Source organism: Rhamphochromis sp. 'chilingali' (genome assembly GCF_963969265.1).
Source record: "Rhamphochromis sp. 'chilingali' genome assembly, chromosome: 16".
Lineage (NCBI taxonomy): Eukaryota > Metazoa > Chordata > Actinopteri > Cichliformes > Cichlidae > Rhamphochromis > Rhamphochromis sp. 'chilingali'.
The window spans coordinates 30,697,873-30,723,718 of NC_137943.1; the positions used below are offsets into that span (position 1 = coordinate 30,697,873).

A 25,846-nucleotide genomic window follows, 5' to 3' on the forward strand; every position below is an offset into this window, starting at 1 on the left:
TATAAGATGAAGGGAGTATAGTTGCAGAAATTTCCCTCAAAAGATTCTCAAGCTACACACGTTTGATCAATAACACCACCCACACTGGCCAATTAGTCAAATCAGACAGGCATAGAGCAAATAAGCCAGTGACGGTGGGGGCTGTGTGAAATCATTAAACAAATATGCTTCCAACTCCAGTGAAGTGTTGAGCGTTAACGCCGCATCCTGACCACAGCTCCCATTAATGAAGCACTTCCTGACAGCAAAAGCACCAAGAACTTTTCTTTTTCAGGGAGGTTTTGCTTTGATCTGACTTTGAATTTTTTTTTTCAGGTGAAGCGACTTCATGCAGTGTCATGTATTAGCGGTAAAGGTTTTGATTTATACATGTTTTAAAAATGAAAGAAGATATGCTGAAAATCAACAATATGACCAGTGAGAAGCAAATTCAGATTTGAGTCAGATTCCAGACTGGGCGGGATGTCGACTGTTGAAATGGATGTTCGAGAAACAGTATGCAACAGGGCGCAGATGGGTAATGGGCCAGTAAAGCCCTGCTCCTCTCACGCCTGTTGCCATGGCAATCTCCACCGAGTGCTTTTTAGCTCCCTCGCAGCTAATCAAGGAGAAACAGGGTGGAGGGGGCGAAACAGAGCACCCTCCTTTGTCACAGGGCCTTCTGTGTGTTGTTGTTGTTCCGTCAAGAGCTGACATCGCCCATCTTGGCTGATACAAGGATATATATATATATATATATATATATATATATATATATATATATATATATATATATATATATATATATGGCCCCAACTGACCGAGTGCTCAGTGAATACCTCAGGCAGCAGAAACCCAAGAAAGAGGAGGGAGACGAGGAACCATCATGGAAGGACAGGCCCCTGCACGGTATGTACCACCGGCAGATAGAGGAGGTGGCTGATATCCAGAAATCCTACCAGTGGCTGGACAAAGCTGGACTGAAAGACAGCACAGAGGCACTAATCATGGCAGCACAAGAACAAGCTCTGAGTACAAGATCCATAGAGGCTGGGGTCTATCACACCAGGCAAGACCCCAGGTGCAGGCTGTGTAAAGATGCCCCAGAGACAATCCAGCACATAACAGCAGGGTGCAAGATGCTAGCAGGCAAGGCATACATGGAACGCCATAACCAAGTGGCCGGCATAGTGTACAGGAACATCTGTGCCGAGTATAACCTAGAAGTCCCGAGGTCAAAATGGGAGATGCCCCCAAGGGTGGTGGAGAATGACCGAGCTAAGATCCTGTGGGACTTCCAGATACAGACGGACAAAATGGTGGTGGCTAACCAACCGGACATAGTGGTGGTAGACAAACAGAAGAAGATGGCCGTAGTGATCGATGTAGCGGTTCCGAATGACAGCAATATCAGGAAGAAGGAACACGAGAAGCTGGAGAAATACCAAGGGCTCAGAGAAGAGCTCGAGAGGATGTGGAGGGTGAAGGTAACGGTGGTCCCCGTGGTAATCGCGGTGACTCCCAAGCTAGGCGAGTGGCTCCAGCAGATCCCAGGAACAACATCGGAGATCTCTGTCCAGAAGAGCGCAGTCCTGGGAACAGCTAAGATACTGCGCAGGACCCTCAAGCTCCCAGGCCTCTGGTAGAGGACCGGAGCTTGAAGGATAAACCGCCCGCAGGGGCGTGCTGGGTGTTTATATTCGGGGTGCAACGATATTCGTATCGATATTGAACCGTTCGATACAGTGCTTTCGGTTCGGTACGCATATGTATCGAACAATACAACATTTGTAATTTATTTTATCAATTTTCCTTCTGACGATGCTGTCTGTGTGGAGCGCTCAGTGAATCTGTGTTCGACTACTCCGCCTAGGCTGCACTGTCGAGCGCAGATCCACTGAGCGCTCCACACAGACAGCATAGTCAGAAGGAAGAGCACAGGGCAAGCTAGCGAGACAGAAGTTAAGCTCTCCTTGCAACAGGCAAATTGACCCTCATTCAGATCTGGCGTTTGGAATTATTTTGGTTTTCATGTGACGTATGACCCTGAAGGTAAGCCAGTCATGGACTAAAGTAAAACAGTATGTTGGATGTGCCATGCAATGCTCAATTACATTGGTGTGAACTAGTGTGTTAGCGCAGTTAGCTCGTTAACGTGTTGGCCGTCTAGCCCCATGCACGGAGCGATCGGCGGTAGCTCGTTAACGGAGATTTGCCGTGTTGTGGCGTTAAGGTCATTTCAACGAGATTAACCTGAAAGCACTAGTGGGAACACAACGAATATGACTGCACATTTACGCCGACATCATCCTAGTGCAAAGACAAAAACAACAAGCATGCTACTAACTTTAGCCGAGTCATTTAGACAGCTGTTAGCACATGATTCTCCTTATGCTGCTGAGAATATAGCCCAGAAGAAGCGGATAGTATAGCTTTTATTTTGGAAAGAGCCATTTCTCTGTAATAAACTCTCTTTTCCAAAGATGAGTGATTCCTCAATCAGATACAGGGCTTGCAATATCGCTAGCCCGACGTCCCAGAGCTAGCGATTTTTTCAGTCGGGCTACCAAAATCTATCTCTTCCCTGCCCGTCGGGCTATTGTAGGAAAAATATATGTCAATGCTTTTGCATTCTTTCAGAAATGTAGCTGGGTAATTATGTCATTGGCATCGGTGAGCCACTGTCAATATGTGACATATTGAAGTCGCGTTTGAATTTGCGCTTGTTTTTTTGCTTTCACTTTGCAATCGTGCGAACTGTGTATAGAGAGTGACAGCACTGATCTGTGAGTGATGATAATTTGTGCACCAATTCCTCTGACATCGTCTTATTAATCGTTAGCTTACTATGCAAACATGACAAGTGAAATCTCCCGCAGCAAGCTTAAACATGTGAGAGGTTGATCGCGCAGAGAATCGCTGAGCTTATGTGAGTGCGCGTGTAAAAGCATTTCAGTTCTGCTGAGCCAAATAAGACAGGTCAGGGTGAAGAAGTGACAGCCAAATAAAAGCTTACCACAAAACGGAGAAGTTATGACAAATGAGACTATAAGGCAAAAAGAAAGTGCAGCTTTATGGTTTCATGGACAAAATAATTTCTGTGGCTGCAATATGACGAGCTATATAACCAGGGCTGCACATAAGTGGTCCGCAGGTGCGCATTCGCTGTCAAAATAAAAAACGCGCACAAGGGTTAGGGTTAAATTTAAAAACTGTACTTTTGAGTTAAAATATATATTTATAATTTTAATAAATGACAAATTAAAAATGCATGAACATTTTTTTTGTATCGAAAAAATATCGAACCGTGACACCAAAGTATCGAACCGAACCGAACCGTGAATTTTGTGTATCGTTGCACCCCTAATATATATATATATATATATATATATATATATATATATATATGACAATAATTCGTTTTGGGACAAACAACTTATTATTATTCTATTAATGAGCTTGAGGTTCTTTTTTTGCATATTTATGGAGCCCTCGTAAAACATGAAGAGTTGCTGTTTGGTGTTAAAGTGGAAAATAAATAAAATAAAAATAAATAAAGAGAATCTGGTGTGTGGGGCAGGTGGTGAGTGAAGATTGAGCTGTTCTTGCCAAAAATCTCCTGCCTTTTCAATTTGCTGTGTGAGAGCACATGAAGGCACATTTCATGTTGCTTGCAGAGAACGTTCTCCCTCAGGGACTGCCGAACTGTCCGAACTGCATACGGACAGGCTGACACTGGAAGGCAAAATCCAGTGACTGGTGATAATAAAATGACATGCCCCTGGCATGACGCACTGCCTTTGGACTTGGACACTGTGCCATTTGGTCACAGGACTGTAGCCAGCTCTCATTATTATTCTGTTGGACATTGTGACACAAAACTTGATGTTTGTCCTATGTACAAGTTTAAGATCCATAGTGAAATTGCTGATGTGCACCTGCGAGTAGCGAAAGCAGGACTTTCAGGGACCTATGAAAGCAGAGGTCCAGGAGTGCACGCCCTTGAAGGTTCACCTTGCTTTTTAGGGGTGAAGTCACGTAAATTTTCCTCAGGTAATTTGTTAAAGTGTCCTAACTTTTGTTTAGATGTTCACAAAAAGAACACTATATGGTTAAAGTAAACCAGTCTAGAAAAACACATCATATTTGCACTCTTGTACTTGTATAATCAGCTTTTGTGAAGACCCCCCTGGTCTTTTGACCTAAACTAAAAATCACAGGCTATTACCGTTTTTACACTCTTATTAGCAAAGCCACAACAGCACTCAGCCTGCAGTAAGCAGTTGAGAATAAGCTTTCTTATAGCTTAGTTAACCAATGTCAATTAAAGAGCGCCTGGAGGCCATACTCTCTGCTGGAAATCAGTATTTCTGTGCTGAGCAAGCTTCTTCAATGTGAGCTCTATTACAGCTCTGACAGTAAAGCCAAGGGACCCAATCAACACCTGGAGGGCAGCACAGACTCCATCACAGAGCGGGAGATGAAAGGCATGTTCCAACTGGACTATAAGCTTGGAAAAAACACCTTTTTCCTCACAGATGTCCACACGTTTGGTGAGAATTGTTTTTTCTCCTGGATTGCTGTCTGTCTTACGCTGATGTTCTAACACAGTCTGTACCGATGAACCCGATGGGAGCTGTATCCTGAGGAATACCTGTGTGTCGAATCCCGTTAACTTTGCGGTGCTAGGTGAAATTTGAATTTATAACACAGGACAAGCAGTTTGATGTGAGACAAAATCACCGATGTGAAGTTTACAGGATTATCTGCAATTGATTTTCACCTGTGTATTCAATCAGATATGTTTCACTTTATGAATCACGTTGAGCAGCGTGGAGCCATTTTCATCAACATCTCATTAAATTTGCAACCTCCTAGTGAAGAAAGCAAAACATCTAAGGACTCACACGTTGCTCTCAGAAGCTCAGTGATACACGACCTCAACAAAAAGAAAAGTCAATATTAGATTTAATAACAGTTTAATAATTTCAGCACTTTGATGTTGTCGATGGACATAATACATTTATATCCTCAATATCTAAAATTGATATTGAGCTACAAAAAATGAAAAAGAAAAACAGACTGTAAAAGATTAAAATAGGATAGGATTAAAATGAAGCTAGTTTAATGGGTTTGTAGTTTTATTATTTACAGCACTTTTAACATGGAAAGCAAATGTTCTGCTTCGATTGTGTTTAGTTGTTTTACTGCAGTCGTACTCGTTACCACTTTTATATTGAAATACTTTTGCTGGAGCTCTGCAAGTTTTACAAATATGAACCCTCCAGGAGTCTAAATCCATCGGAGCCAAAACTGAGTCTTGAACCTGAATATTTTATTAGGCTGGTTGTGCATTTGGTCTGTTTTCTGAAAATGTTTTGGGGCCAAAGAGGTTTTACTTTTTCAAATACTGAAGAAAAACTTGGAAAAACTTCAGGTAGAGATTGTGAGTAGGCAGCTTCATTTTAAGGAATGAATAATAAAATTAATTGATTAACAGCTGATGAAATGGGTTACCAGAATCACCATTTCCAATTCAGATCCAGTAAGGCTCTGATGAATAATAATTAAGTATTTGGCTTTTGGATAGTCAATGGACTAAATATCAAAAATATAAATTAATAAAAAATACAATCTTTACATTATTACTTTATTAAAGTACTCACAGTTGCATCCTTACTTCAAAAACTGTTAGAAAACTGTAAGTTCAAGCAGCCATTCTTATCTCTATGGCCAGACTCAGATGCATGCTGGGGCTAAAAATGAACACCAGCAGAAGCTTCTACACTACAAAAAATGTCTGTCTGTACAGATGGTTATGTATTAAATCGCTGCATCTGACTGAATTTAGACAGTTTACCGTATACGATACGTGAAGTGATAAAATGGCCTGTTTTCATAATATTACCACTTAATTCCTGATCACACCTCCAACGGGAGTAAATTAGACCCTCTTACTTAGATAACACTGTCTGATAACTCACTACTGTGCCAGTCTGTTGTTGTGACAGGGACTTTCTGCAGCGTAATAAAGCTGACCCCGGCGTTCAATGTTCTGGCTCTAAATGCGGCAATGCTGAAATGACAATCACAATGAAAATGTCAAGTCGGCGACCAAGCTGCGTCGTGCTGCTCAGTTTGCCCGCCCTTTTTCCTTTTATACCCGCTAATGTCAAGGTCACTTGCTTGAAAATAGCAAAAAGTCCACAGAGGTGGGTGGACTCCATCATCACTTCTTACTGAACTGTGGAGTATTGCGTCAATCCATGGAAACTGAGTGATACCGTGGGTGCTCTGGACTCCTCCAGTTCTAGTTTACAAAGGGTCCAATTCACCTTACTGGGTGACTTTGCAATGTATGAAAGTTACAGTGAAGGTGTTTATTATTATTATTACTTATTTAATCTAGCAAACATCTATTCCTGATTTTATGATCCAATGTCAGGAGAGTTAAAAAACTTGTTTCGGTCATAAATTTTAAAAAGAAAAGTGTACAAACATACATGGAAATATAGTTAATAATACAAAAAAGCCTGAACTCTAGGTTACCTTTTATTTTACATAATCTTTTTATAGTGTTCATCTACGAGCAGCTGTCACCTTTTTCCAGCATTCAAATAGTTCCCAGTCGTCAGATAAAACGAACACCCTGCTTCCTGAGAGTATTGAGATATCATTTCAGCTAATACACTTTCTTTTTGATGCAGAAAAATGTAGTGAGGGAGACAATGTCCTCAGCTAAACAATATCAGGCTCAGTCAGTGTTTTGTTGTTTCTTGCAAAGAGTATATGGCCAGCTCAGGCAATCAGAGTTGCCAATCACCAACACAACAGGCTCGCATTGTCTACGGCAGCAGCTTGACAGCAGCTATTGAGGCAGGTCAGACACACTGTGCATGAGAACAATGGCTGGAGGTGCAGTCACCGTAGCTTCTCCCCCATGAGAGCCTCGCTTCACATGACTCAGCTACGAGGAGCTTTTCAGTCTCTTTCAAACTCAAAGTGTGGCCAAACTGACAAACAGCACCCCCACAGTGATGCCAGTAAATCATTTTAATGCCCAAGTTGATAGATGCGATGTGAACACGTAAATAAGGAGAAACACATCGTGTTAGTGTTGGGAAATGACCACTCAAAAGCTGGACACCTTTTCGTCTGGAGAAACGCAGCACAGTGAACACTAAACAACCATCTAAGTGAGAGCCGAGAGGCTCCTAAAGATCTATGAAAGAGGCAAAGCAATAAATTGTATTTACTACCCAAAGGCAGTGAGGCAAAAAAAACCACACACTTCACAAAACTGTGTGCACCAGTGAAATGTGCAGAAGAGCTGAGATCCTTCTCCCCCTGTTTAGCTGCTGTCTGACCATAGTTACAGAGCCGTGATGAAAAAAGGTACAACTTTGCTTCTTTTTACCATTTGAAACAGTGAGACCATTATTGGGTTGACCTGCTGAGAATGCTTTTTTTGCAAAATGTTGTCCTGGAGACACCTACTGTTACAAGAACAATAACAAAGGCGCTTTTGAGTGCTCTGGCAAGTGTTTTGTGTCGGATACGGAAAGATTTTTTCGCAGCTTTGCAAGAGTCCCAAACAGTTCCAAGACTCTGCAGGTCTGCAGCAGATGCTGTTGTTGTTTGACTCGTGAATATTAGCTCAACAGCCAACACTGCCAACTTATAAATGGTAAATGGATGTTTCATCCACCCAATTTTCACACAAAAGCGCTTTTTTTCTACATCTTAGTGCTTTCTATCACACATTAACACTCTAATGATGAACACAGTATCTTGCCAAAGGACACTTGCAGACTGGAGCAGCCAGGAATTGAATCACCAAACCATCCAATTGTTAAATATCCTGCTCTACCTCCTGAACCATAGTCAACCCTTCTCATGTAGAGTCATGCTTCGCCATGTGAGCATCACATTTGAAAACACTTTACAGTCCATCACAGCTCCCTCAGACACCATGAGACCTCAGAGGAACAGTGCTCTGCTGGCTTATCATAATAGCAATAATAATGTATACTTTATTGATCCCCGTGGGGAAATTCCTCCCAGCCCACTGAAGGAACAGTGGGCTGGGAGGTCAGTTCCTTCATCATAATTACGCAAATTCTCACGATCAAAATACAAACAGTAATTATACAATTTTAAAAAATCTTGTCTATGGTCTTCAGTTTGTGATTCTAAAGCTGGTTAACAGAAAAACAGGAGAATGCAACTTCCCTGAAGGACGTGAACTGGACTTTGACTTTGACCCGATTTTCACCAAAATTAAATCACCTCGAGCTGTTTTCAGTTTCATCATTTTTTACTTTTAAATTTTAGATATCAACAAAACAAGAAAAATAACCTTTATCATATTCTATCTTCACGCACAAGACCCCACACCCACCACTGCCTCACCCTCTGCACTGAGCTTGAGCTCTACCATCTGTATCTACCATCCCATAAAAATTAAACATGATATCTTAAAAACGACCAACGTTATACTGCTGACAAACAGATAACTAAACCGATTACATACATAAATATGCTTAGGGGCTACCAAAGAATGGGACAAGCACTAAAGGGTCAGGGCCCATTCCCACGCCATACAAGACCCACTCATGAAGTAAAACAAATGTAAAGCTAAGCTCAAAATAAAGGCAAAATTTGTACTTTATATTCTACAATTGAGGACACAAACGTCTTTCAGTACAATAGTAAATTAGCTGTTAGTATCGTAATTTTGCCACGTAACCAAAAAAAGGACATTTCTTTGTCTGAGTCAGAGAAAGTTGCCTACCAAGGACTGAAAACTACAAGAGTGGCGATTGAGGATTTAGCTGCAAGCCTGTTCTGATGTGCGTTCATCTGCCGCTTAAATCATGCTGCACAGTTTTAGCTGGCACAGGCTCCAGCCAATATCTCCTTATCAGGCATGAAAACATACATATTTATCTAATAAAAAGGCAAAAACAAATTGGGCACATAAGCCACCAACGTTACATCATTTTGACAAAGCAAGTCATCGGGTCAAAAAAAACAAGGTTTCCTGCTTTAGATTGAATTAACCTTAAAATAGAAAAAGAAACATGATGCAGTTTATTTATTGTATACAGCCATCAACATGTTTTTACTTGTAAAGCTGCCATTTCCCTCCATCACTTCTTTGAGACCCAATTTACATGTTGCAGATGACACATGACGGATGTTACTGGAGGCAGTCACAACAACACAGACGGAGAGCCCGCCTGAGCTCAGCTAAATATAAAATCCACCGTGGACATAATGATTTTCTCACCACAGGAGACACACGCTTTGTCTTTCACTCCCTCCTGTTTTGTCAGAATAAGATTACGGAGCGCATTTTTAAAAGGACAGGAAATGACCAAGCGAATAAATCTCACACACACACACACCCTGCCGGTCAGCTGGGCACGCACCTGTACCTCCTAACAGACCATTCACATGCTTAATGACATCATAACATATATTATTCCATTCTGTTATCTCTGCTGGCTCTGTCTGTGCCTTAAATCCTGCAGAGCTGTTGATAAGGGAAGCCTGTTCTGCACAGCTGATAGCTTCCCAGTAAACCGATGCATCCTGATGATCGCTGGTTACAGAAAACAAAAGGCTGGCCATAGAGATCTAGAATGAACTCTGCAGGGTAACGTGGTTATCTTCCCACCAGACCCAGTTAAGTATGAGATAAAAACGTTTCCAGGATTCAAAAAGACATTTTCTGTGACCGGCTTTCAGGTTTTGGGCTTCTTTTTTTAAATTCTAGGTTGATTCTCAGCAGGGGTGTCTTTCCTCTCGTAGCCAGAGAGGCAGCAAGGGAAAGAGTAAGGCAGCTGTGACTGTGTGTAATTATAAAACACAACACTTGATTCTAAAGAGGGCAGCATGAATTTTCTAATAATGCACACATTGACACCGTGTTTGCATAATGTGAATAGTAAGCCAACATTTGAAAAGTTGTTATGGACAACAGTGTTGTTCAGGGGCCTTCTGACTACTACAAAGTCCAGGTGTTTTCTTAATCTGAGCACAAACTCCAGGTTTAAAAAGATAAATTACACACGTAAATACAGAAAACTGCATTTCCATCAACGGCCTCTTGATGCTGACCCCAGAAGTGAGTTAATCGTCACAAGTACTCATCTTAAAATACACAACTTCAAAGCAGAAATAAACATGTTTATCACCTGGAATAAAGAAAATTGCTTGGTGTCTATTGCTAATTCCCTCCCAGGGAGTTGAATATGTATCTAACTCAATCATGTAATATCAGACATACTTTATATCTAAAATCATAACGCATAATTGAGTGATAAGTGGTGCAACAGAACACTTGTTCTCATTTCTCTCATATTAATCTGATATTTTGTTTTTCACCAGCTTAAATCTCATTTAATATCACGGTGACTCACAGATCAACATTTCTAACCAGCTAGCTAAAGGCTAATAAATTTTCAAGGGTTGAAAGTTCAAATGTTTCAGAGCATTTTGCAGAACAAAAAGACATCAAAAACACAATGGGTTTTTTCATAATCACTCACCAATTTAAAAAATGCCATTCAAAGAATATAGGTGTAATTTAGTTGATAGGAATAGCAAAATTTGCCATAGAGCTCTGAGTAGTGATCATAAAAGATGCATCAGAAATACTAATTTTTAAAAATTTTGGTGTTTAACAAGTTCAGTATACCCAGGGCATCTCTCTGTTATCTAGATTTACTTACCCTAACACTGGCTGTAAGGCCAAGCTTTACATGATGCTGATTACTATCTTGCTAAGCTAACTCAGCTAACTCAAGGTTTCTCCTCTACGTTCGCATGAAAAGAGTAGTGTTGGCAGCATCTGACCAATCACAAGTCTTGATATGTACAGTGGCAACAGAGTGGCTGATTTTTCAAAGGAAGATGAAGCTGTACTATTAAACTGTATATTAATTAAGTATTACTTAATTGTATTGTTATTATTACAAACAATCATGGAACAAAGTTGCATTTAAAAATCTATATTCAATACTGATGTTCAACAGGAAAAACAAAGACATTAGATTTGACACAGACATTTAACAGAATATTGATTTGTCAGTAACCAAGGATTTCTTATCTGCTGATTTCTAATCTGGAGATATGAAAAATCACTCTGGTTCGCAGCATAAGTTACCAAGGCGATCTCCACCACTTTTGTAGAACTGAAAATCCAGGCTTAACCCTGAAGTTAGCTGGATAAGATGAAACCTCTGGACATATTTTCTCTCCTCCCAAGCATCAGAAACCATCTGTAGTGCCTTTTCATGTATACTGCAATCGATATGTGTTTAGTTGTACTTAGATAAAGCTTGCTTACCGTTGACGCAGATCTCATACGGTGAACACAGCTCGTTCTCGAAAAGGCAACCTGTTAACAGAGAAAGATACAAACAACAACTACTTAGCAGGTTCACATGGAACCAGTTTACACAGATGTTTGCAATATTACCTCTTTTGGGTATTCTCAGTCGAATACTATTTTTCCACAAATTTCTTTCTCGAAACTTTTCATGCAAATCTACTTGCATGCAAATTCCAAAAGACAACATCTGTTTGAAACAGCTCTTTAATTCTGGCTTTACTGGAGTAACTGAGATATGTGCACCTCTCAATTACTGTTCTATTTTAAGACCGCAAAGTGAGAATAAGTGACTTATTAAGACGTCATCCCTTGGGGAGTTTTATATATTGCTACATTTGTCAGCCGTGGGCAGCAAAAGCCTGCAGTTATCAAGAGTTAACTCCGGGGCGAGGGGGGAACAGGATGATGCATCGAACCAGCTCCTTCACTGCTCCGCTGGGAGAGGAGAAGAGGCAGCTATATTTTATTCTATCCACTTGCAGGAGATCTGGCAGCATACAGGATACTGTTACACTTGATGTCTCTGTGCCTGCCCGTCTCTGTCCTGCAATCTTGAAATAGCTGTGTAACATAATGTTCTGCAAACACAAACAGGATTTACAGTATTATACATTAGCAGTGTTGATTAGTTGGGCAGCAGTTGGCTCGGTGCTCTCCACGGAGCTCAATAAGAATGGAGCGAGATATTGCTTTAAGGTTTTTAATCAGTCTTCTCTGTCTGCAAACATCTGACTCAGATTCTGGTGATAAAAATATGAAAACTATCTGTGTGTATGTTGTTAAAAGAAACCTTAACCTAAAGCATCACAGAGGAAAAACAAAGTGCTGCAGAGGATTGAGTGGATCTGTTTAGTAGAAGCAGGTGTAAGCCATGTGCATTAAGTCTGCTTCCTGAAACGGCTTGACAATAAAAGCCTTCTACCGAGAAAACCTGAGAGTGTCTGATTGTTGCAAACAACAAAAGTCAGCGAGGTTAACCACACTGTAACTGTAAATCTACCACTATCCTCTACCCCCCACAGCTATAATAAATATTAGCACTACTCCTACTACATAGCACTGCATAAAACCGCAGCTCAGAAATCAGAAGTTAGACTACAGACCGTACTGCCCACGTTTCTCCAGATGATGACTTTTGGTTTTAAACTTGCACCTGCAATGTTGCTCTATTTTTTTGCAGGTGCAGCTTTGCTCCATCCACAGTGTCACACACAGATCGCGGGACATTTGGTCACCTTTTCACGATTATGGTTCAACAAACCACAATTCCCCAAATTATTCCCAATGCATATACAAGAAGCGTTCATTTTATATTAAGAATAGCCTAAAAACGTAACGTAATTACAGATTTGACAAGAAGTGTGTGACTGTATATCTGTGTTCATTTACAACTCAGTTTTGCTATAAAAAGTAATAACTTTTTATCCAAAATGAACATTATACATTATAAAGGAACATTACAAAAGGAAAACACCCTTGAAAAGTTAGTGTAGATGTTGCACAATTTGTCCACCGGAGGGCGCTGTGCAATCTCCCTGTTGGCAAGACGTGTTTCAAATTTTACAAACAAGCAGCTGATGTGAGCAGAGTCAAGTAGAGCACAAACCAGTAATCCACCACTTATTATACCATTATAACAAGATTGTTCTTAAACAGACCTGTCATATCATCTTATTAAAAACTAATAAATAACTGCATATAATATATGCTTTGTGAATCTGATTTCTAAATCACCAAATATCAACATCAGTCTAAAAAACCTTAAATTTGTCAAGCATATTTATGAGATAAAATCTATAGAGATTTTTCTACTGACAAATGTTCTCTAAACTAGCTAGCTCATAATTAAGCCAACATGATATTAAGTGCTATAAACACACTACATAACACATTTCAGTAGGTCAAACCAGAAAAACAAAGGTTCAAAAATCCCCTCGTGTTGACTTTTATTATTTCCAGTTGACTCATTTTCAAACAGAAGCAAACTTCTAAAATATTACATGAACTTGCACGACGTGGGACGCTAAACTTACTGTATTACTGTACTGTATCTGTCAAGTGGAAAATGGCATGTATCACTGCAATGTGCTGCATAAATGTGTGGGGAACATCTAAAAGCAGCATAAATACCAGAAGCCTAATTTTTCTGTGCCAAATGCTGCGTCATAACAAGACTGTAAATGTCTGAGATATAACTTTTGTTAACAAAAATCTGTTTACATGCGAAAAGTTTACTTAGAGAAGAAATGCACAACAACTTATTTGCTGTTTTGAAGTGAAAATAAATCAAGGACCCTTTCGGAGTTCCAGCTCACTTCTTTTTACCCATGATGCAGTTTGTGTCTGATGGAGACATAACAGAGCAAAGCCATTTGCCATAAGCTTGAGTCTTGTTTTCCGGATATTTTTTATGTTTCTGTTTTTTTGTAATTAAAAGGAGAATCGCCCACAGCTGTATTTGTTTACATCTCTGCGGAAAAAAAGATGAATAAATCACAGCAGTTTCCAGCAGAGGAAACCTTGTTAAAAGCCAAGACACGTAAGAAAGAAATGCTGTTTACAAAGAGCCCGAGTTTCATTACGGCAGCTTTGAGGCGTTCGTGCAGCATTTGGACCACTTTCTGCATAAAAAGCATAAAAAGAACAAAAAAATATGCAAGCAAGTAAATGGATACAAAGATGCTAACAAATAGCAGGGAATTACAATGTTGGAAAACCAAACGCTGTACAGATTAGCTTTTTCTGGGTTTTTGGTTGATTTTTGTGTCACTGTTTTTTTTGTGTGTGCGTGGGGGGGGGGTGTCAGAGTAGATCTCACATGTTTAAAACTATGTGAACGCACCAAACCTCTAAATTCTTTATACTTTGGTTCACACTTTCTCCAGGGTCTCTTTCTTTGGACATTGGCTACTTTCACACTTTTTACACTGTATTATGTGCACTGTGTCCTTACATTTCTGGGGAAAGTATAGGACAAAAGTTCCAGGCCTAAACTGTCTAACTGTCTACAGCCAATTAACATTATCTAAAAGAAATGTCCTTAAGAAAAAATTAGCAAAGACCTACAACAGGACCTGAGAAGCGCATTCTCGCTTCAGCTAATCTCATCCGAAATGGTCTCAATGCAATATTAGCTCTCAAAAAGATGTTGTTAAGGAAGGGAACTAAGGAGAAAAGGCTGAGGTATGCCAAACTGCACATGAACTGGCCTTAAAATCAGTGGCAACGGGTCGTGAAGGAGTAATGAACTCAAATATAAGATTTTTGGGTCAAATTGTTCTTAATGTACAGAGGCTGGAGAGAGAGGTGAGTGTCTACAGCTGTCTGTAAAGCACAGTGGAGGCTGTGTCATGGTTTGAACTAACAATGTTTGCAAACACTGCCAATGCAGTAAAAGCACACATAAACAGAAATGCACAAAAAGTCATTTGTCCTTTTCTTTGATCCAAACTTCACTGTTCTACAAAAACCTCCTTTACAAGCTGGAGTTCGTTTATGTATGTTTAAAAGATAGTACTTAAGTATTGTCAAACAGGGTACAAACACTATGATGATGATTCTTTTGATAATTATTGCTAATTCATTAATGTCTAAACTATACATTTTAAATATGACAGAGTCAATGTTAATGTCCACAATAAACTTCATTGTGCTTCCAAAAGAAGACACTAAGATAAAACAAATAAAATCAAAAGTAAGGAAATATAAACATTTTTCCCATTTCACTCCCAAGTAAAAGGCTTCTCCAGTCAGTCGGAGGGTGATGATAAAGAAGATGACTCTGCATGCTCCTTTTGGACTTTTGCTGCCACCCCAAGTTTCTTCTCTCTGGTTTCCTCCCTCTTTAGCAGCCGAGTGTGAAATAGGTTGCAGCATCGCGCTGTGGACCGAAGCCAAGGCGGCCACACGGGAGGAACAGAATTTCAATCAGCTTCACCCTGTGAGCAAAGACCAGTGTCCAGGCTGTGGCCTTTAATGCCTCCTGACAGGGCCATTTTAAAAAAAGAAGAAGAAAAAAAAAACTACATGTCCTACAATGCCATATGTCTGTTTGTATAAGAGACTTGTTGATCTTGAGGGAAAGGGGCTGGGGCCAGAGAGTTAACTCAGCGCATTCATTAGAAAGATACTTGGATAAAGCGTTGCATTGGCAGATGGATGGATGGTATTTTTTCTATATATATTCAAAGCAGATGCACCCATAAAACCTTTAAATACACTTTACTAGCAGCTAAACTTTATGCATTGGAGCGAGGCGTGTTCTTTTCAAACTCCCGAATTGACTATGTGCAATTATTGCCCTCTGTCTCTTTAACAGCAGACAACTCGCAGCATTTCCTTCAACCTTCTCCTTTAATGTTCTGTTTTCCACCACACAATGTTATCTGTGCAGCAGTGTTTACATCTCCGGACAGCAGATAAAAGTGGAGGCTGCAAGACTCAGCCTTTTAAAAGCTTTCCCCGCCTTAGTACTGTTATTTTTAGTCTGTCTAAAGGCTGACTCACTTTTAGGTTTTTCCCATAGCTGATAAAAAAGGGGCTTCCTTCGTGGCAGCCTGTGTGTTGTCTACCTACACTGTATATATGTGTAAGTGGCACATGCATCCTGTAGTGTACTATGGCTTCCTTTTCTCTCTTTGTTTTTTCAGCCCATTTTGTCTGGGCTTCAGCTCTGAGAGAAAAGATCAATCACAACATGCCCGACATGACTTCTAACAATTTAGACAGACACAAAAAGAAGGTTTTGGAAGGAAAGACAGTATTGGATTTTTTTTTGTAATCATTATTATTTTGTTGCAGCAAAGCAGGGAAATCCATTTCCCAATTTGGAGGTGTGCACAAACACCCCTTCTTAAATTGGAAGTAATCTCTCTTCATCATCCCCGCCTCGGTCTCCTACAGTCACAAAACAACTCCCTCCGTCCCCTTCCCTCTACTCCTATTATCCTTTTCATCCACATCCACCTCTATCCATCTCTTCCACAGACTTTTCAAAGCCACAGCATTGATCCATCTAGTTGAATGAAGCAGCAAAGCACTGCTTTACTGTCGCTCTTCATTACATCTGGAGTGCACCGTGCAGAATGTGGATTTTTTATTTTTCCAAGAACCAAATGTGCATTTTTTGTGCAGGCACATTGAATCATTTAGTCTTCTATTGTTATTTTGGTTAAGCTTGAATGGCATTCAAAAATACTTTACTTAGAGGTAAAACAGAACATAGAAACACCTGAAATGTTGGATCTAAAACTTTAATGCACAGGAAAGCTCAGGGCACATTGTTGGATGGTATAAATAAATCTTTCAGGGAACACTGAACAAAGTTTTACTTGTTAAACTTTATCTGCTAGAACTTCTTTTCATATTCAGCTAAATTGCAGCAGAGACTGTATATGTAAAACACAGACAGGTACCATCTGCATTATACAGTAAGTCAAAGTATCCTCAGTTCTAATGATGCACGGCTTTAAGCCTTAATTCAGTTTAAATGGTCCCGATGAATCATGATACCATATAGCACTATCGTAGCCTAGCGTTAGCGCTTCATTATCTCTACTTGATCTCTACCTTAAAAGAAAACTTGCCTGCCAACTTTCCAACATAGCATTTTCATATGACTGTAGCACACTGCAAAAATGTGTTATTGGAGTTTAAAAAGGGCATTTACAGGATTTTGTATTGCTTTGTACAGTAGCACTGCTATTAGCATTAGCCATGTTGCTAACCACTGGTAGCTACTTCAAGCTATGTTCCTGGAAAAGTTTTAAAAAAATCATACGGCTAGCTAGCATAAAAAGCAATAATCATTGAGAGATAAGCAAAGAATATGTTCATGAATACTCCTCTTCAACCTCTTGTTTTGTAGCACTTGCTGATATTCTTTCTGGTAAGTACAAATTCCTTAAGATTTAAAGTGTAGTAAACCAGAACTATCAATCAAATGTTCAGGCGACAACTTTCAAATTCAACAACATAAATTACATTTAGCAGTTGCCAAAAGCTGTACTGCGATTTGTATAAATATGATTACACATGTAAGCGGTGTGATATTGAAGGTACATGTAACCTCTAATCACTGCTATACACTAAGCAAACATACATGTAACTGATGACTCCCTCCTCTCTATTGTGTTTAGCATGTACATCAGTGATGGAAAAAAACGACACATTTACTCAGTGTGGAAACTGTTGGAAGACATAAATATCCAGGAACTGACTGGGTGCACTCTGGTGAATCCAAGCATCATTGCACGCAGGAAGAACAACAAACCCTGCAGGGCCAAGCAGACACAATTCACTGAGATAACACTGAGAATAGATTCAGTTTCACCTGCACTGTGACAAAAAAGCAAAACGGGGAGATATTAGTCAACACAGCCAGAAACAGCAATCTGTAGCAGGCAGGGATTAAGAAGAAGCAGGGCAGCAGTGAGTGTGGCAGGCTCTTCATCACACCTTCAGTTTCTGCACTGACTCCAGAAGACTCCAGATTACTTGATATATTGATTAATGGCAAGTCATTCTGGCAAATCCTTGAAGCAAATGAAACACCAGCCAGACTTCACCACATGATGATGTCAGATTTATAATCACTCATTTTTTTCTGAATCAAGTCTGTCAACTTTGCAGATGAAAGAAGAGATTCTTCCCAAACATCATCCAAAAAACAACATTAGCAGATTTAATAATGAAAGAAGGACAGTGAAATAAAAAAAGTAGGACTTTATTATAAAGCCAGTATGGATCTGCCAAATACCGCAAGTCCACAGAAAGCTGAGTCAACTCACATATCAACTGCTAAACATGCTGTACTTTGAGAAAACTCAAAAACTAAAAATTCTGACTGAAGGTTAATTATAGTTTATTACAACTGAAGTGTTAGTATTAGTATATAGTGTACTACCAGGTGCAATCCAAGCTGCAAACTTCGAGCCAACATACATGGTAAGTTCCTCAAACAGCCATTTGAGGACAGCTCCCAAAGTGCGTCCAATCCAAGAGACACGTGTGTTCAAATACCCACCTTCACAGAAGAAATAAATGTTTACAATCTAGTACAGAAAAAAAGCTTTGGATCTCTATGGATAGTTATACTGGCCAGACTTATAGTTAGTAACGTGGTTACTTTGATGGCAGCTAATAGCCGTCTCCTACGACTTATCTCTGCCAGTCTCTGAATTAAACCTTTAAACCCTGTTTGGGCTGTTAGTGCAGCAGTGTCACCTGGAGCATTTTATTCAAATCTGAAAAATAATATGATGTTCTGTGTATTATAGTCCATCCAGTGTATTTTTAGTTGGTTACTTATTAGCACACATATGTTTCTTTCCATTGGACACATATAGTTTATATATATTGCTTCATAACCAAGCTTGCTAGCATTAGCTGATAACTTAGTACTCCAAGCACTGGTCCAAATATAGTTACTTTATGCTGGGTACATCTTTTCTATACACTCAATAGTTAGAGATCAATACAAAAGGAAAATGACAGAAATCTCCTCTCCAACCTCTTTAAATGGCATTAAATCTGCAACATTTTTATTAAACTTATTGCCTACTTCATACTATAAAACAACTAAAAAGATGCTGATGTGAACTTTTTAGTATGTTTTTTGCTATGCTCAGTGAAAGTTTCATAAAAAGGACTCCAAACTACTAACACCTGTATTTAGAACAAATAATGCAAGAACACCCAGAAATCCAGGGGAAATCTTAACAGATTTGTCACCATAGCTGGAGCGTACTTCTGACCAATCACACTGTTCCACTTCTGCAACATAAAAGCTCCCATACACCTGGCTCTGTCCATTTCCTCATGTTTTACAACATAGTTAAAGTAAACCACCTCAGTAGCTCTGCAGGCCTGGCCCGACCCAACCAACCTATCAGCACAAATGAAAAGTTAATGAGCGTTGCCATGGTGACAGTCACACCAGGTGAACAAGCGATGACCTTCTCCACATCCAGGTTAATGATTAAGAAGAATGACATCTCAGCATAGTCACTAGTTGGAATCCCAGGAGGGAAAATCTGACTCACAAAGAGCCTTTACAACAAAAACTCACTGTGACCAGCACAAGATGCATGAACATAAATGATAGATTAATAAGATGATAGAAGCTGATTGGTCTACCAATAACATTTATGACAACATAGTAATTATTTGAACTGTTTAATTACCCAAAAAGCAGCTGCATTATTTTTGGTTTGGGCCTTTGATCGGACAAAATAGGAACAATGGATACCTGAGTTTTTCTGATTAAAAAAAATGTTTTTGTTTATTTGGTTTTGTGTTATTGATTACCAAGTTTCTCAGGGATCATTCATCTATGATACAAGTTCAAAATTGAAGTAAATGGCCCACATTTTATATCCAGTAGAAATGATACAATATTTTAACAGGATGATGTCCCATTCCATCAAAAGAAATCGAAGACTCATTCTATATCTTGTTCAACCGATCTCTACTTCAAAGCCAAAACACAAAATAGATAAAAGTGAAACCCAAAAAGTGGCGATCCAAGCGGTATGTCTGGGCACGGTTCCCACACAAGAGCTTCCACTTCATCACTGAGCACAGATGATTCCAGCTAAGGGGGCATAAGAGAAACTATCAGCAGTGATGGATGATGTTTGGTAGAATACTGTGGTAGGATTGCAGCATCTTGCTGCTGCCTCTGCAAGGCAAAAATATTTCACTTAAGTTATTCAGTCTCTGAACTTTAAATTTTTTTAAGTTTCTAGTGTGTGTGAGACCGAGGTGTATGCAAAGAAAGTGAAGATTTGGGTTATTTTTGATGGAGAAAGAAAATGAGGCATCGTCTTTGAATATCTGATACTTTAAATAATAAGCAAGTATGTCCAGCCAGGTTTTTGAAGACAAGCACAAATGTCATTTGACTCACTTGTATTCATTAAAAACACAATCGGAAAAGGCAGAATGAGCTAACTGCTTCATTACATCATTACACACTGTAAAGGTGGTAATAATTAGTGTAAACATTAACTATGCAGCTTAGTATTTGATATTTACTGTAGGAGTTTAGCTTTGCCTTTCTCAGGCCAAGCTAAATATTACTCAGGTTTAGGATTACAAGCTAAACTGCCCAAAATGAATGAATAACATGAAGGGCAATAAGAACATTACTGTAGTTTTCATTGCTTGCCACATGAAAGAGTCTGCTAAAGATCATGCTTAAACAGCTTGTTGGCATTATGTTGAGGTTTTGGTTCAAAAGTTCAGAGAATAATAACTGAAACCAAACCTTCATTTTCAAGGCAAACGCTTCTCACCACCCACACTTTTTTCCATCGAACTCCTTCAGTGGCAAAAATCTTTCCTAATCTACTCTTTGTCTGACCTTTTCCAACCATGGAAACCTGTCTTTATAAAAGCTATCTGTGTATTTCAAGACTTCTCTCACACACACACACACACACACACACACACACACACACACACACACACACACACACACACACACACACACACACACACACACACACACACACACACACATTAAAGAAAAAACACACACACATGTGAGAAAAAGCGAGAGATTGCCCGTGCCTTTAAACAAACTGATCATCTTCCTCTGAGCAAAAGAGATTGCAACATGATAAACTGCCTTAAAATTTTTAACAAGATCATTGTAAAGTCATTGCTGACTACTCATGAATTTACTCCATCAATCCTTAAATGTTACATGAAATATTACAGCTGTAATGCAGCAACACGGAGATGAGAGATACCGGGAAAGTATTGGGTCTTGATATCCCCTCTGCACCCTGGTGCTACCAGTCCCTGAAGGCATATTACAGAAACTTTTTAAATATCCAAAGAATATTATGTGCACAAGGTCAGTGTAAAGTCACTTTTGATTAGAAATTAAAATATACAGGTCCCATAAGGGATAATGAAACCCACTCCACTTTCAGGGTAATATAATCCATGTTTACAGTTTCAAGTTCTTTTATGAGGCGGGTTAAAAAAAAAGAGAACGTTATTAACTGAAATCCAGGAAACACTGTCTCTGTTTATAGATGCGACTCACTTTCTATACTTCCATTTTTGGACTTTTCACTTCAATTAATGCTGCTTTCAAGTAACACCCTAAATTGTCATATGGCAGCGGTATACTCAGAAGTCATTCTTAACAAACACACATGTTCTTGAATGTAATATATTTGCTAAAACGTAGAGTCTGATTAGTGAGATCCCAGAATCTAAGATATCCCAATAAATTTAGGAGAAAGTAACCAATGAAATAGGTCGCGGCAGATGGCCCCGCCCCTCCCTGAGCCTGGTTCTGCTGGAGATTTCTTCCTGTTAAAGGGAGTTTTTCCTTCCCACTGTTGCCAAAGTGCTTGCTCATAGGGGATCATATGATTGTTTGGTTTTTTCTCTGTATGTATTATCATAGGGTCTACCTTACAATATAAAGCACTTTGAGGCGACTGTTGTTGTGATTTGGAGCTATATAAATAAAATTGAATTGAAGGAAACAAAATGTAAAACAAATGATTAACTAAACGATCATTTTTTTTATATTTAATTGCCTTGTAGTATGATGGCCAGGCCCTAAGTAAGATAAATTCAGTTGTGCAATAACTGTCCAGGTACATAAGGAAAAATAAATCAATTCTGATACACAATATTATGTTCAGTTTCCCTTAAACAGTATTGCGATGGAAGCAGTTTAAGAGTAGACGGTTATTGTTGCCAGAGTGTGCCAGAAGCAAAGAAAAAGAAACTTACTTTCACTTTGTCTCCCTTGAGGTTTAATACATGTAACAAATGTCTTTTTTTTTATTAAATTATACAGAAAACTAGATTTACTTGATATTTCGATGCAAAATATTAACAAAACAAAAGAGTAGATCTACTTATTGAGTACTAAAACTCATACAGAAACAGAAGCCTGTGCGGTGAACATAACCGAGCATTCATAAACTCCAGGCATTTCTCTGAGGACATGGTGGAGACCAAAGCCAGAGCTATAAGACAGTGACCAATGGGAGCAAAGCACTCAGGGATGCAAAAAACATAACTCCAGTGAAAAATATTGCAGCTCAGCAACTCTGGATATCAAACTAGGTACATGTTTATGAGCATATTCCCAATATCAAAACCAGTCGTGAAAAAAACAAACAGCAAGTTGAAATCTTACATGTTTAATTTGCTTCCAGCTCCTGGAAATTGCTCTGCGCTGTGTGGCAACTGCAACTTTACACAAACAAGCCCAGGAATCATATTTCTCCAAGACAGTGACGGAAAAAGACTGAAACAAAGGGAGACCCATAGCATGCACCCAACTTCCTACTAACAATGCGATGGACCTTAATTTACAGATGATAATTATGACCACTAGCAAGAACCACCAGCTGACACTGATGACGCAAAGCGATGATTATTTCTTGTTTGCCCCATTTGGAACATTGCTACACCTGTCGGCTTGTTAATGCCACCGACTGCTCACTGATCAGTCAAATAGCGCAAAACCAGACGCAGGACATAAATCACGCCACCTACATTCTTGTGATGCAAATAAAACAGCATCCAGCTTCACAGTGCCGCTGGTGTTCAATGACTCTAAATGGTCCCTTTAAGTTGGAGACCTGTCAAGTAGCAAAATAATGTAAAGGTACAGTACAGCATTTTAAGGAAGAAATGTCAAAACAGCACCACAGGTCCCTACAAACGTGACAGCAGTAATAACAGGTGTTGCTAATATGAGTAAAACCCTCTCGTCTGATGTATTTCAGATTTGTTTATTCCTGCTCCTTCAAAAACATGAACGCTGAAATGGAGACTTTGTCTCTGCTGCTCGTCTCCACAGCTCCACGTGTCCTGTGGTTGCCATACTCTCTGTATGCTGGTTATGTAATCACAGGGAAAGAGGAGAAGGAGGAAGAGGAGGAGGGTCTTGGATACATAGATACACACACCTCCCTCTCAGCACCAGCTTCTTCCTGCTGTTCGTCCCGTACTCACCATCGTATACAGCAAATCTCTGTATCAGTCATGCTTGCAGGCTCCAGGTCTCAAGTCATTGGGGGAATATGAGCTATTTGACTCTATTTACAGACTCTACAGTGCAAGCGAGTGCGTGCACTCTTCTCCAGACACACGCACATGTTTAAATTTCCGATCAATAGCTGCCTCTGTCAGGAGCGCAGAGCTGGAAATTTGAGAGTGCATGTACGATCCCATTTTTCATTGCTTTGCAGTGATGTTATCACTGATGGCTGCTTTTGTTTACAAGCGGGTGTAAACAACCCAGAAGGGCCGTGTGTACGATCCCTCTTTCTAATTTCTACATTTTGAGTGTTGAATCATTAGCTTCAGTCTTTTTTAAAAATAAATATATTCTTAAAACAATATTTTAATAAGATCTGGTATTTTCTCTACATTAATTTAAATATTTAATTTGTGGCTGTTATAGTTTTTATTTTAGGTATTTTATGTATGATGCCCGAGACCAATTTTTAATATTTGAGGTTCTTTTTTGTTTTTTTTTTACATTTCTTTCCTTTTTAAAAATGTAAATATATGTGCTAACCACGATTAACTAGCATATTTTGCAGGAGTTTCTGGTTTGTGCATTCTTCAGATTATTCAATAGTTCCATTGCTGTCACAAAGACTTCAGGACTGGCAGATTTAGGCCTGTTTTCACAGTGTAAAAAAGCTCATTTAGCTGTGTACGCTTCACTGTGTCATGGTGTGTTGCTCTAGCAGATTTCCTGTGATGTTCCTGGGAGCTCTGGCACACTGACAGCGGATTATTGCGCTGGAAATGAATCGCAGGATCGCCGTGTTTGTTTTTCCTGCGCTCAGGTGAAGCTGCGGTGAATCAGCCTGCCGGTTCGTGGCAGTTCGCTGATACAATATTTACACAGACCACAACAGAAACAGTCTGCCCCCCAGGTCTCTCTCCAAAATGGCTCTGAGGATAACTCCACAGGGCGCGGACGGAGCTCCGCTCTGTTCATCACGGAGAAAATAATCACCCGTTAATTTACTCACCGAATCGCCTGTCAGCAGAAGCGGGGAAGGAGCTCAGGGAGGCGAGGAGGAGGAGATGGTGGAGGAAAGAGAAATGCAAAGGATCCATGTCTCGTCTGGGTTATTCTCTCAAGTGTTAAAAGGACATTTTTGGTTTGGTTCTTCTTCTTTCCCAGTCAGAGCGGCCCCTTCGCAGCCGGAGGAGCGGAGGAGACGGTGGATGGATGTTGGAGGAGAGGAGAGAGGATGCTGGGCGTTTCTGCTGCTGGAGGCTCGAGCTCTCGCAGCATCAAAACACAAGCACTCACACACTGTACTTCCGATAGACATTTTCCAAAATAAAAGCTCAAATTAAAATAATAATTATTAAAACTTTAGAAACACACACAGGGCGGATCTACTGCGGTGGCATGGGGTGCCACCTTAATTTGCATAGTGTTCTTTTTAAAAAACAAGCTTTCATTAATACTTTAAAAGTAAGACTGAACCGACAGTGCAGTTTAATGACATTTAGTGTAAATTTAAGTATGTAATCAAATTGTTACATACTTAAAGTTACACAAAATGTCAGTAAACTGCACATATGTTTTTGTGAATGAAATGTTTAATTATGCTAGGGTTTAAGCCAATAAAAATTACAGGCAATGTTTCATGAAACGTGTATACTTACTGCATTTGATGCATTTTAACCATATATAGATTATATTACAGAATGTAACACCTGCATATGTGTAAAGAAGTGCCTTTTATTTTGCCACCCCGCCTGATTTACATGCCCCACACACACACACACACACACACACACACACACACACACACACACACACACACACACACACACACACACACACACAAACTACATGGAGATAGATAGATGGTCATTGCGCACATTTATCTCACCTTTTGCTTATATACAAATGCAGATGCAAACATAAACACTCTAACAGCTGTCTATATGCACATCGACCCTAGTGGAGGCATAGTAGACTGTCTGGAGTATTTAGGAAAAACATTTAAATTGATCAAATTGATCAAAATACTTTTTTATATATATATTTTTGATGATTTTGCTTTATATGTATACGCATAGACGTATTTAACCGTCACTGCAAGGTTCAAATTTTACGTCACAACCGTCTTTAAAGCTTTTATTTTGAAGGTTACATCGCTCTATATCCAGATTCAGTTTTTTTCTGACTTGATGATTTAACAAGGAACTCTGATTCAGCACTACCGCTGCCTTCAGGTGCTGTCGGAGATAATCCCGTTTTTGAGTAGAAGGCAGATGGGAAAAGGGACGTTATTTATATCTACCTACCGAGAAACGTCAGACTTGAAGAACCGGGGATAGACATGGGGGGGAAATGAGCCAAAGAACCTGAAATGTGTGATGTTGGGTGCACAAGAGAAACATTTTGGATGAGCATCTATGACTCCTCTTGATAAATTAACATTC

At 39.6% G+C, this 25,846-nt stretch overlaps 1 protein-coding gene across 2 annotated transcripts in view; it reads right to left on the minus strand.

The window, feature by feature from the left end:
• LOC308412638 (receptor-type tyrosine-protein phosphatase N2-like) overlaps window positions 1-24,674 on the minus strand; it is a 228,846-nt gene extending 204,172 nt beyond the window's left edge. The window contains exons 1-2 of one of the 2 annotated variants that reach the window (XM_080907154.1): window positions 24,412-24,674; window positions 11,336-11,386 (exon numbers count right to left, since the gene is read on the minus strand). In XM_080907154.1, coding sequence (XP_080763280.1) covers window positions 11,336-11,386; window positions 24,412-24,499 — 139 coding nt within the window. In that variant the 5' untranslated portion in view covers window positions 24,500-24,674. The remainder of the gene's footprint in view (window positions 1-11,335; window positions 11,387-24,411) is intronic. The other variant, XM_080907155.1, reaches the window with a different exon arrangement.
• Window positions 24,675-25,846: the final 1,172 nt, after the last annotated feature.